This window comes from Pongo abelii, chromosome 12 (genome assembly GCF_028885655.2).
Source record: "Pongo abelii isolate AG06213 chromosome 12, NHGRI_mPonAbe1-v2.0_pri, whole genome shotgun sequence".
NCBI classification, from domain to species: Eukaryota; Metazoa; Chordata; class Mammalia; order Primates; family Hominidae; genus Pongo; species Pongo abelii.
In genome coordinates this window covers 117,213,965-117,227,334 of record NC_071997.2, presented here as the reverse complement: position 1 = coordinate 117,227,334, position 13,370 = coordinate 117,213,965, and the positions used below count along the sequence as shown (strand labels likewise).

Here is a 13,370-nt window from a genome sequence, read left to right as displayed (position 1 = left end):
ACTGCAGATGGGTCTAGTCTAGCAAGATGAAGAATGTGCATTAACTGCTGCATCTGACAAGTGGAAAGCATTAGAGAGCTGTTTTGGTGGAGCAAAGGGGTGAGGGTGGGGAGCCTCCTAATAAGGAGCCAGTTCAATAGAGAATGAGATGAAAGAAAGTGGATACAGTGTAAATGGAAATCGGAGTTTCACTACAAAAGGGAGAAGAAAAATGGAAGATAAATGGAGGGAGAGGTGAGTTCAAGGGAGGTTTTCTTGTGTGTTTTACTGTGAGAGTATGTTTATATGCTTTGGAATGTCTAATGGAAATGAACTTGTAGACAGGGAATAATGAAAAATGTAGAGGGGTAGAGGTGACAGTTTCAGGAGTAAAGTAAAAAAATGAAGAAGCTGGCCTTAGGCAGCACAGTTTATCCATAGTGACAGGAGAGAGGCATGAATGCAGGTAAGCTGGTAGATTTGACATTGTCAGCATGAGGAAGGTCTTTTATGGTTGTTTTAATCTCTCTCTCTCTCTTGTTTTTTAAGGAAAAGATCTTGGTCTGGCATTTGAAATACCACCACATATGAAAAACCAAGCCCTCTTTCCTGCCTGTGTTTTGAAGGTAATTAGGAATCTAGTTAGAAAAAATTTGCTGTGGTTATAAGCTGCTTGCTCTTCATTATTTTGTATATGATGGTTTTCAATTAGGGTAAGAATTTTTATTTTCTCTTTTATTCAATGCTAGAATGCTGAACTGAAATTTAACTTCGGTGAAGAGGAATTTAAGTTTCCACCAAAAGATGGCTTTGTTGCTCTTTCCAAGGCACCGGATGGTTACATTGTCAAATCGCAGCACTCAGGTATTACACCTGCAAGGGTAAGGATTTCTAGAATAGTGAAAATAATTGATGAGAACTCCAGTAAGTAAGGCGTCTCATAGCGAGTTACATATACTTTCCTTGCTGGTTTAGTCACACATCTTTTTTTAACACAGCAGTAAAATTCATTTTTAAAACCTAATTCATAAACTCTTAAGTATTTGGTTTCAGTGTAGGCATTTTGGGATCCCAATCATAATGGTAATGGTATCTAATATTTACAGAATGTGTGCTTATTCGGTGCCAGGGCACCACGTTAAGTGCTTTACATGGTTTAGTCTTCACAACAACCCTATAAGGTAGTAGTTTTCCCATTTTACAGACAACCTAACGAATAGGGAGTTTAAGTGATTTGCCCAAGGTCACTGAGCAAATAAGTGGTAGAACTGAATGCAAATATAAGCAGTCTGACTTCAAAGTTTATACTCTTATCCATTGTATATCTAATATTTAAAGTATATTTCATAACCTGTTTGTCACAAAACAAGTGAGTCTTTTTTTAGACATATTAATCAATTAGAATTATTCCAAGTAGATTTTTATTGTTGTTTTAAGAGAGGGGATCTCGCTGTGTCACCCAGGCTGGAGTGCAGTGGCACCATCATAGCTCACTGCAGCCTTGAATACCTGGGCTCAAGTGATCGTCCCACCTTGGGCCGCCCAAAGTGCTAGGATTGCAGGTGTCAGTCACCCCACCAGCCCAAATAGTTTTAATTTAAAGTAGCCTAGTTTGTTTTAGAAATCTAAGCTTTATTTTGTTTGACTGTCTTCTCTACTTTTTGACAATTATTATGTAAAATGTTTATATTAGAATATTCGTCCTAATGTTTTATAAGTAACAGTATTATAAAGTGTGCTTTGAATGTGTTCTCATCTTTTTTATTCCCTAAGGTAATGCACAGGTGACACAAACAAAGTTTCTCCCCAATGCTCCGAAAGCTCTCATTGTTGAACCTTCCCGGGAGTTAGCTGAACAAACTTTGAATAACATCAAGCAGTTTAAGAAATATATTGATAATCCTAAATTAAGGTAAATCTTCCTTTTGTGCTGAAATGCTTATTGTCTTTTGGTTTGAAGTTTTTTGGAAGAAGAATAAAGTAGAGAAAAATGAAGTAGAAATTCAGTGTGTATACATAATACACGTGTGTGAGTATGTAAATATACTTTAATAATTTCTATATAAAACTCCTGTTTGTTTGCTAAATGATAAATATGATTTTTTTTAAATTGAGATTTTTTTTCCCGTGTCTCTTACATGAAAAGTCATGGTTAGTCAAACAGCACTGGAGTAAAAATCTAATTTTTTTTTTTTTCTGAGACCGGGATATCAATATGTCGCCCAGGCTGGAGTGTAATGATATGATTGTAGCTCACTGCAACCTTGACCTCCTGGACTCAAGCAATCCTCCCACTTGAGTAGTTGGGACTGCAGGCACATGCCACCTTTGTAGAGATAGGGTTTCACTATGTTGCTTAGGCTAGTCTCAAACTCCTGGGTACAAATGATCCTCCTGCTTCAGCCTCCCAGAGTGCTGGAATTACAGGCATGAGCCACTGTGCCTGGCCCTAACAATTTTTTGAAGACAGCATTTCATTCAGTGTTAAATTTATTTCTTCCCTAAATCTGTATAGAAAATGTGCCACTCTATTTCTAGCATGTTGGTAAACTTGGCGAGGTTTATTCTAGACTGCATCACGGTGGTGGCTTTCTTCCATTTGGACATTCAGATTGGTCACTGTCTAGTTATAAGACTCTTTCTACCACTGGAAGGATACCATAAATTAAAGTGACCTTGCTCAGTAGCAATCCCTTTGACTTTGAAGAAGGCTATATACCGTATAAGTAATACACTCTGTTAGTCAATTTGACACTTGATTTTTGTTAATTTTGCCTTTAATTACTTTTTAAACTAGAAACATTCACACACCATAAAACTCATTATTTGAAAGTGTACAGTTCAGCCAGGCGTGGTGACTCACGCCTGTATTCCCAGTACTTTGGAGGGCCGAGGCAGGCGGATCACCTGAGGTCAGGAGTTCAAGACCAGCCCAGCCAACACGGTGAAACCCCGTCTCTACTAAAATACAAAAATTAGCTGGGCTTCCTGGCAGAGGCCTGTAATCCCAGCTACTCGGGAGGCCGAGGCATGAGAATTGCTTGAACCCAGAAGGCGGAGGTTGCATTGAGGCCAAGATTGCGCCATTGCACTCCAGCCTGGGCAACAGAGTAAGACTCCGTCTCAAAAAAAAAAAAAAGCAAATGTTTCTTGGTTCATTGGTTTTTAGTATATTCACAAGGTGTGTAACTGTCACCACTATCAAATTTCAGAAGCTTTCAATATTTTGACATCACAAAAGCCTGTCTTTTTTTTTTAAGTTTTTTTTTTTTTTTTTTGATATGAAGTCTCGCTGTGTTGCCCAGGCTGAAGTAAGTGGCTGTTCACAGGTGCAATCTTCCTACACTGTAGCCTTGAACTCCTAGACTCAAGGAATTCTCTCTCGCTTCAGCCTCCCAAGTAGCTGAGAATACAGGCATATGCCACTGTGCCAGCCAGGCCTGTCTTTTTAATGTTGATCTTATTTACAGGTTGAACAAACTTATTTAGGGATAAATTATGTAAAATAATTTCTAATTTTGTTTTGAAGATTGATGCATGTTCCTTATTCAGCAAATGTTCATCTACCTTCCATATGTGAAGTTTTAGGCTGGGGGCCAGGGCTTCAACAATGAAAATTAATCTTCCTTTCACAGAATTAAGTGTGAAAGTGTGGGGATAGTGTGGAGGGGAGAGAAACAAAACAAATACGATAAATGCCTTGAGCATACCATGTAACCAGGGCATCTGCTTAGTGTAAGAAACTCAGGGACCTCTTTATAAAAGGATTTGGGAAGAATGTAAAATGCTAGTGTGAATTGATTTTTGTGCTGTGATTATGTATAAAAATGAACATGATTATAGACAAAAGTTAGAGGGGAAGATGAATAATAAAATCAATTTATTGGTTAAGATGGTAAAGTCATGGGCCACTTGTTTGGTATTCGGTACAAATGGACATTTTCCTTCTTAAAACCCAGCTGAAGTCATGATCTTTGAATGAAGCTAAGCTGGCTGTCCCAGCCCAGCCGTCTGCACCTCCTCTGATACACTGACTGTACATGCCTTTCCCTGATCCTTACATACTGTCATGTGTTACTTTTCCTTACTTTTTAATTTTCTTAATTTTTATTTCCTTTTTAGAACTATACTTGCTTTAAGTTTCTTGCTTTGAATATGCAAAGCTTTTCTCTAACTCAGTTTTACATTCCTTAGAGCAGGGGTGGTTCTTTTATATTCCTCAACCCTACAGTGCTTTGCATATAAGCATAAATTATCATGTGTATGTGTGTTTACCTTCTGCCAAGTTTATAGGGATAAATATATCTGATTATAAATGTGGATAAAAGTAAAAGTGTTGTTGGAGAAAAAAATGATAGTTTAGGACAATAGTCCAAACCTAGGAACTTGAGGACCTCATTTAAAAATATAAAATGTGTTGGTTCCCTCCCCTGGATATACTGAATCAGAATTTCCAGAAAATAGGAATTAGAATCTTTTTTTATTTGTTTGTTTTTTAAGAAAAGCAGCTCCTCCAGGTGATTCTTTTTGGTTTTGGTTTTATTTTTGAGATGAGGTCTCACTCTGTCATCTAGGCTGGAGTACAGTGGTGCCTCATAGCTCACTGCAGCCTCAAACTCTAGGGCTCAAGCAATCCTCCCACCTAAGCCTCCAGAGTAGCTGGGACTGCAAGCAAGTGCCACAGTGCTTGGCTAATTTTATTTTTTGTGGAGACATGGTCTTGCTATGTTGTGCAGGCTGGTCTCGAACTCCTGGCCTCAAGCAACCCTTGTGTCTCCGCCTCCCAAAGTGCTGGATTATAGGTGTGAGCTACTGCATCTGGCCTTTACTCTCCTGATACTATCCTTTGGAAGTCTTAATTTTGATGAAATCCAATTTATCTATTTTTCTCTTTTGTCATGGTGTTTTGATGTTGTAGTTAAGATAGACTATGCCTAACCCAAGGTCATGAAAATTTTATTTGTGTTGTCTTCTGAGTTTTATGTTTAGGTTCTACATTTAGGTCTGTGATACATTTAGAGTTAATTTCTGTGTATGGCATGAGGAAGGGTTTTAACTTGTCTTTTGCATGTGCATATCCATGTGTCCCAGTGCCAGTTGGCCATTCAAACACCAAAGGGTACTGTGAAAAGTGAGTCTTCTTTCACTCCATTTCCCAATTTCTAGTTATCCTTTCTGGAGGCAATGTTTTAAATTGATTTTTGTATATTCCTTCAGGGCATTTTATGTACATACAAGTATATATGTCTGAAAACATAGATTGAAACCAGGTTTTAAAGGACCTTGAATTACCCTAATATAGAAGAATATGTAGATGAGGATAATTTTCTCCATGTTCCAAGCTCACACATTCTCTTTCGTGACTTTACCACACTTCCGCAATGGATACAGCCACGGGGATTTAACTGCTTTGTTTCCCACCTTCCCCAGACTTGTTTCATTGTAGGCTTTTTTCCTCAATTACTTTCTCAGCCTTAATTTCCACCTAAAATAAATGGATGCAGATCTAACAATGTAAAGCACACTTTAATTTTTTTTTTTTTTTAACATTATCATCTTGATATTTATTTCAGGGAGCTTCTGATAATTGGAGGTGTTGCAGCCCGGGATCAGCTCTCTGTTTTGGAAAATGGAGTAAGTTGTAGTTTTAATTTTTAAAACATAATGTCATGGGCTGTCGTTTTAGCAATACAGCTCTGTTTTGTTTCAAGAAAATTTAAGTGAGGCTGAAATTAGAGCAAGGTCAGAAGAGTATGTTTGTTCAAAGACATCTTGCAAGTGCGCCTTTTCTTCTCCCGGAAGTATACAAAGTCCCAGACCTCTCAGGCAAAATTCCAGCATACATGATTTTTTGTTGTTTACCCTCTGAACATTTGAGAATTTCCTTCTGGCCTTCATGGGTAAAGAGTCATTCTTTTTGGGGAGATAAGTGAAAAAGAAGAAACTGGAGTTAAGAACAAAAGTAGAGGTAAAATAGATTGCAAAGAAGGATAGAAGTTCCTGCAGTGACTCTTGGGAAGGATGAATAATGATAAGACAGTGGGTAATAGTTCCAGTGAGGAGAGACATGAGTTCAATTATCTGTAAGGGGAAGTCGCAAAGGCTGTGCTCAGGCATGCCATTACGAAGGACAAAGCTAAGAGGATGTGATCTCCAGTGATCTCCACTATTGGAGAAGAAGTTTAGGAATTTTTTTTTTTTTTTTTTTTTTTGAGAAGGAATTTCACTCTTGTCGCCCAGGCTGGAGTGCCATGGCATGTTCTCGGCTCACTGCAACCTCTGCCTCTTGGGTTCAAGCAGTTCTCCTGCCTCAGCTTCCTCAGTAGCTGGGATTACAGGCACCCACCACCGTGTTGGCTAATTTTTTTGTATTTTTAGTAGAGATGGGGTTTCACCATGTTGGCCAGGCTGGTCTTGAACTCCAGACCTCAGGTGATCCGCCCGCCCTGGCCTCCCAAAGTGCTGGGATTACAGGCGTTAACTACTGCGCCCGGCTGAAGTTTAGGAAATTTTTAACTGTTATATCAATTCTGTGAAGGTAGGACTTCATGAAATATTTTTCATATGTGAAATAACTTACAGCTTATAAATTTCTCTTTTATTTCCTTTCCTAAATATTTAATCATTAAAGCTAAACCATCTGATATTGAGTCATGACAAGCAATTATGTCCTTTCTCCAATTCCATTGGTGCTCTTGTCAAACTAAATTTTGTGCCACATGGACTTTACATTTGACCTGGTATGCCATATTAAGAGCAAGGAGTCATATTACTATGCTTGTTAATACTATTCTAAGATGAGTAATATTGCTTTGATATGTTTTTATTTAGTGCTATGGTTTTAATGTCCCCACCAAAACTCATGTTGAAATTTAATTGCCCATGTAATGATATTGGAAGGCAGGGTCCTTTAAGAGGTGATTAGATCGCGAGGGCTTTGTCCTTATGAATGGGTTAATGCCTTTGCTGTAGGAGCAGGTTAGTTATTGCAGGAGTTTCAGCCCGTTTTCCTCTCTTTGTTGCTCCTTTCTGCCGTGGGATGACCCTCATTAGTTGCTGCTGGCTTTATGCTCTTGAACTTCCCAAGCCTCCAGAAATGTGAGAAACATTGTTTATTCCTTATAAATTATCTACTTTGTGATATTCTGTTAAAACAGCGGAAAATGAGCTGAAACATTTAGTGTGTTTTATTTTATTTTAGTGGTTGTAAGAGAGATTTAATGTTTATTCCCAATTTTGCTTCCTCAAACCCATTTTTCCCATAAGATAATATGTTTCTCAATTCCTATTTTCCTAAAGCTTATAGAGCTTTTAGGGAATTAAATCTGCTTTCATCAGGATGTCTCAAACTTTGGTACTAACTTGAAGCAATTGGAAAGGTAGTGTTATTCCAGAGCGTTCTTTGCAGAATTCAATTCTACTCTACTTCTTAGGGGATCTAATATGATCTTTTTCTGTTCTTCTCTCTGTCTTACATTCTCTGCTTCTATTATCTTCCACCACACTCTGGTTCAGCCTTAGCCCTGTGTTGGGTCTTATGCTGGGGCAGAAGTCAGCTTGGCAATGAGAGAGTAGAAGCATTTTAGTTTTCTAATCTTTTAGTCTTGCAATATTGTGCAACATGTACCATTGAGGTCATATAAATAAAGATGTCTCACAGGCTTTTCTGATCTAACTGACATAAACAAAACAAAACAAAACAAAACCCTGAGAGGTCTTGTGTCTGTCTTCATGCCCACTTTACCTGCTGGAATTAGGAAGGAGGAAACTCACGTGGTTAGAATACTGTACTAAACTGATGTCATAGAACCAGATGGTATTTTGTTCACTGCTGTGTACAGCACCTGTCTCAGTGTTTAGTACATAGTAGATTCTTAATACATTGGACAGATTTTATCTTCACATTTTCAGACAATATTTTCTAGGTTGAACTTGCTTGTAATTATTAGTGCAGATGAAACAATAGCTTCAGAAATGTCTGCTTTATTTTTCATGGGATAATAAGTGCCTCATATTGGATCAAGTTAAAAGTTCATTCAGCACAAAGTTCTGTTTATTCGAGGGGTGAGATATTGAAGTAATGGAACTAGAGGAATAACTTTGCTAATAGAAAACTATATTTTTAGTACAGGGTGGAGAAAACAGGTAAAAAAGAATGGAAGTGTTGTTTTTTAATGCCTGTCAATTAAAGAGTAGAGGTTTTGAATTGTCTAATTTACTGAATGATCTTATGTAATACCTTATTTGTGCTCACATAAATACATCATATACACACTTTATATATTTTTATTTATTTATTTATTTATTTATTTATTTATTTATATTTGGAGCCGGAGTCTCGTTCTGTCGCCCAGGCTTGAGTGCAGTGGCGTGATCTCGGCTCACTGCAACGTCTGCCTCCCAGGTTCAAGCAATTCTCCTGCTGCTCAGCCTCCTGAGTAGTTGGGACTAGAGGCACACGTCACCATGCCCGGCTAATTTTTTTTTTTTTTTTTTTTTTGTATTTTAGTAGAGACGGGGTTTCACCATTTTGCCTAGGCTGGTCTCGAATTCCTGAGCTCAGGCAATCTGCCTGCCTCGGCCTCCCAAAGTGCTAGGATTACAGGCGTGAGCCACTGCGCCGGCCCATATACACACTTTAAAAATACTTCATCTTTATTGACTACTTTCTAGAAATGGGTCAGGCACTGTACTAAAAACATAACATATTCTTACTCAGTACTTACAATAATCCTCTGAGATGGTACTCTTCCCCATTTTTACAGATTAGGAAGAGGGCTTATAGCAAATATTAAGTAACTTACCTAAGATCATACAACTCATAGGTAGAACTTTACTCTGAAACCTGTGTGTGTCTAATCACCATACCTATGGACTTGACTACAAGATATGTGTGGGAGAATGCAAAATGTTAATTGTTTGTACTGGCACCGAGGCTCACTGTTCTCTTCTATGTATGTTTGAAAATTTTTATTTAGTATTCTAAACTTCTGTTTTCTCATTGAATAGGGATGATTATAGTAGTATTTACCTTAGTGGTAACATGAAATAAAATATGTACTTGTAAAACATTTTGCAGAGTGCCTGTTCATTATAAGCACTTGATAAATAGTAACTATTACTATTTTCCTGGACAGTCTGATCACCATTACTATTAACTATAACCAAATTTATTGAGCACCTGGGACACTCTGCATCTAGTGCTTTACGCATCTTATCTCTTAATTATCACAACCATCTTGAAAAGGAGAAGGTATTCCCCCAACTCAAAAATGGGAAAATTGGTACTAGAGGAGATTAAATAAATTAAGGTCACAGAGCAGAGTAGTGGTGGAACTGGGACTTGAACTCTAGATTCCATTGAGTTCCAGTGAATTCATCAGATTTTTGCTTGGAAAATATAAATTTTATACATTAGAATGTATATCAGTTAAGGATGTCAAAATCAATTTTGGTCAAAATCTTCACATTAATTTCAAACCAAGTATCAATTCAACATATGGCATTATCTGTAACTCCTTTTTTTTTTTTTTTTTTAAATAAATTTAGAGTTGACTGACTGCTTCAATATGCATGTTTTTATTAAAAAGACAGTTATTGGTTGCTATTTTAAGGTAATTATACTGTTTCTTTAGTTTTCATTAAGTGGTTGGTTTGTTGTTTTTCAGGTAGATATAGTTGTAGGTACTCCGGGAAGACTAGATGACTTGGTGTCAACTGGAAAGCTGAACTTATCTCAAGTTAGATTCCTGGTCCTGGATGAAGCTGTATGTTGAAATATAATCATACTTTTTTAAAAGTTTACTTATATTTTTTGAGATAAAATATATAAAATGAAGAAGAAATATAATTCAGTCATGATCCTACTACCTAGAGATAATCATTGTTATCAGTTTGGTATATTTTCATATACTTTTTATTTATATATTATTTTATGTAGTTGAAATCAAGATATGAGGAATCTGGGAAAAATTTTTAAAATGTAATATCATAAGTATTCCCTGTAATTGTAAATAATTTATAAATGCTGTCTAGTGGTCTATTATATGGCTACTTCATGGTATATTTAATTACTCTTATTTCTAGGTATGTAGGTAGATTTGATTTTTGCTCCAAATAACCAGCTTTGTTTGTACATACATTTTCTACATACTATAAATTCGTTCCTTGTGTCAGAGATACAAAATGTAGACCATCTGGAAGGACATAAATGTGTTTGAGGCTCTTAGACATACTTCCAAATCATTTTCTGGTTGGGTTACCTAGTTCCTCAGCACTGAGGGTTTTTAATTTTTTATATGAAAAGTCTGTTGAAGGATATATGTTAGAAGCTGTTGACTGGAATTTTCATTCTAGATTATTAGATTATGGTTTTGGATTGCTTATTGTCACTTTTTCATATTTTAGTCACAAGGAACTTAAAATTGAATTTATAAATTATCTTTATCCAACAAAATAATTTTGAAAATATAAGACTATGTATATGTATGAATTAGTTTCCTTATATTTTGTTTGATTTAGAAAAAAGATTTTTGATACTGATTAAAACTTAACGTTTTTTTCTATACTGATTAAAAACTTTATTCTTTGCTTCTCATGCAGGATGGGCTTCTTTCTCAAGGTTATTCTGATTTTATAAATAGGATGCACAATCAGATTCCTCAGGTTACTTCTGATGGAAAAAGACTTCAGGTATAAAATTTATCAATGCATCTTAAAATGCATGTAAACAATTGTTATGTATAATGTTACGGGATCCCAGGGGGTGTTGCTTTTCTGGCTGGAAGCCTCTGCGGCCAGTGATGCCGTTGCCCAGGTTTTGCTCAGTTCCGCCCACTTGGCCTGGCAGGCTGTGCTCAGCTCTCACTACCAGCCTGGACCCCATGCCTCCCAAGGGGGAGCCAGGTGTGGAGTGGCGAGGGGTGTATGAGCAAACTTGGGGTCTGGCCACTGCACACAGCCAGGCACACTGGCTGCGGCAGGGCGGGTAGCTCCAGGTGCTGGCATGGGCACTGGCTCTCTGTGGGGCTGGTGGCCTGGCCCCCAGGCTTCAGGTCTTCCTCAGTTGAAGGTGGGGCTTCACCAGGGACTAGCCCCCTTCCGCCCAGGAGCCTGTCTGCCTCCTGCTGCTGTTCATGGTGCCCAGACTGTTCATGCCAAGGGACACCTGCAGGCCAGCACTGGGCCGTCCTCAGCCTGCCTTGGCCTTCCTTCCGTGTTCGCTGGTGCCCAAAGGCTGGAAGGGGCCAAAGTGGCAGTGGGTTGGTGTATCAGTGCTACCTCAAGTGTGCCACCTAGCTGGGTTGTGACAGTGCCCAAGCTTGGCCTTAACTTTGTTCTGTGATCAGAGTGGGTGTTGACAGCAGGGAGAGGCCAGGCAGTGGAAGCAGACATCTCCGAACCTGTAGGGGCAAGGGAGGGCCTTTTAGGGGCCCCCGAGTGTAGAGATGTCTGGGTTCACAGCCGTAACTTGGGCAGCTGCAGCCATGCCTGGGATGGTGGAACCCATGCCTGGGATGGTGGAACCCCTGCCTGCCCTGGCTCCCACCACCACCCTGGGCCCAGCTCCATCTCAGGGCTCCTGTCTGTCTGCCCCTCTGTGCCCAACCTCGCTGCTCCTCCTCTGGCAGGCGACTCGGCCCAGCCCCATTGAGGTGGCTCCCAGGGCAGTGGGCTCCAGGGTCCTCCCAGGGGTGAATTCTGGGGACTGTCCACCTCCTTTCCGTGCCCTCCCCGCAGCGGTGGCGGGCAAGAGCGGCAACACGGGGCCAGGGTCCAGAATGGTGGAGACTCTGGTCCTGGGAGCGGGTCCTGCCCAGCTTCGCGAAGGTTGGCGTGGCCCAGTCAGCTGCCTTGGGGATGCGGGGCACAGGGGACCCACCACCACCACTGCAGCTCCTGCAGCCGCTCTTGCTGTCGCTGCTGATGTCTCCCCGCTGCAGCCAGCTTGGTGGCAGCAGCTGCTCCTGACGGCCTGTTGCTGCCATCATTAATGCTTATGAGCAGGGTCAAAGGGTTTTTGTTTGGTCCCCTCTCATTAAGTTTATTATTATGTAAAATGTTTTCTTTTTGTTACTGGACGAAATAATATACTCAAAGGTAGCAGTCTTAAAAGCTGCTTTTAGAAATAGAAGCAAATTTGAGGAAATTACTTGGGTGTTTCAGAAAACTATAAGTAAAAATTCTTAGTTACTTTGTCCTATAGAACATTTAGGACTTGTATTCCAGATTATTAGTACTGCTTCCTGTTCGAAGGAAAAATAACTTCAGCTATTGAAAAACTGTCATCTTCTCTGTAGTTATATCCTTTCTTAGGAAGCGTTTAAGAAGGACAAGCTTTTCAGAGAAGGGGACAGACAGTAATATAGGATTTTTGGCTTACAAAAATGTCTCATTTTACTTAGTTTTTGTAGGAACGTGAGGAAGAGATGCCATGATTTCTATGTGACAGTGAGGGGACTGAACCTCAGAGAGGTTAACCTGCCCAAAGTCATACCTCTATACCTCTAGTTGTCGCTACATAGAGTAAGGTGTTGAACTTATCTTTGGAGTCTAGGCTAGCACACTTTGTGTTTCATGTCAGTGTTTGTGTGATTTATTAATTATAATTATAAAAGTTCATCTCAATTTGGGGTTTCTTCTTCTTAGGTGATTGTTTGCTCTGCCACTTTGCATTCTTTCGATGTAAAGAAACTGTCTGAGAAGATAATGCATTTTCCTACATGGGTTGACTTAAAAGGAGAAGACTCTGTTCCAGATACTGTACACCATGTTGTTGTCCCAGTAAATCCCAAAACTGACAGACTCTGGGAAAGACTTGGAAAGAGCCACATTAGAGTAAGTGGTTTATAATATTAACATTTAAGTAGAATAAAGCAATTTATAAACTAGGTCAGCCTTGGGCTCTTAGTGATGCTTAAGGCAATCAGTTATTGTATCAAAGAAAAGTCCAATACATCGTAGACCCTTAGACCTTTAAAAAGCACTGAATAAGTGATGGACTCCATCTTTTGTTTTTCTCTCTTCATAATATTACTTTTGTGATCAGCTTCCTTGATACAATTTTTATAAGTAAATAACATATATTTATCTAATTTCAGATACAGTGATTTCCATTTTTAGTAGTAGTTTAGTAGGAGCCCTCATCTGTGTCCTCTTGATGTACTTTGTTCTAAAAATCAATTTCATGTGGTCATCTTGTCACTTTCTTCACTGTGATTAGATTTGCCTTTATATAGTAAGGTTATGTTTATTATAAATATACAATATTTTAGAAACCACATTTTCATTATTATTATTACCTTTAAAAGTGGTCTTAGACCTATAGTTAATGAAAGATTTTTCTGAATCTGAAGAATGATTTTGCCTACAGATTATATTATAAAGACGTA

The 13,370-nt window shown here is 38.8% G+C and overlaps 1 protein-coding gene across 1 annotated transcript in view; it reads left to right on the top strand.

The window, feature by feature from the left end:
* The window catches only part of DDX1 (DEAD-box helicase 1), a gene marked incomplete at its 5' end in the record, with an annotated part of 36,982 nt that overhangs the window by 13,475 nt on the left and 10,137 nt on the right, over positions 1–13,370 (top strand). Inside the window, 7 exon segments of the mRNA NM_001133627.1 lie at positions 529–605; positions 729–843; positions 1,753–1,891; positions 5,553–5,613; positions 9,648–9,746; positions 10,582–10,671; positions 12,628–12,816. Coding sequence (NP_001127099.1) covers positions 529–605; positions 729–843; positions 1,753–1,891; positions 5,553–5,613; positions 9,648–9,746; positions 10,582–10,671; positions 12,628–12,816 — 770 coding nt within the window.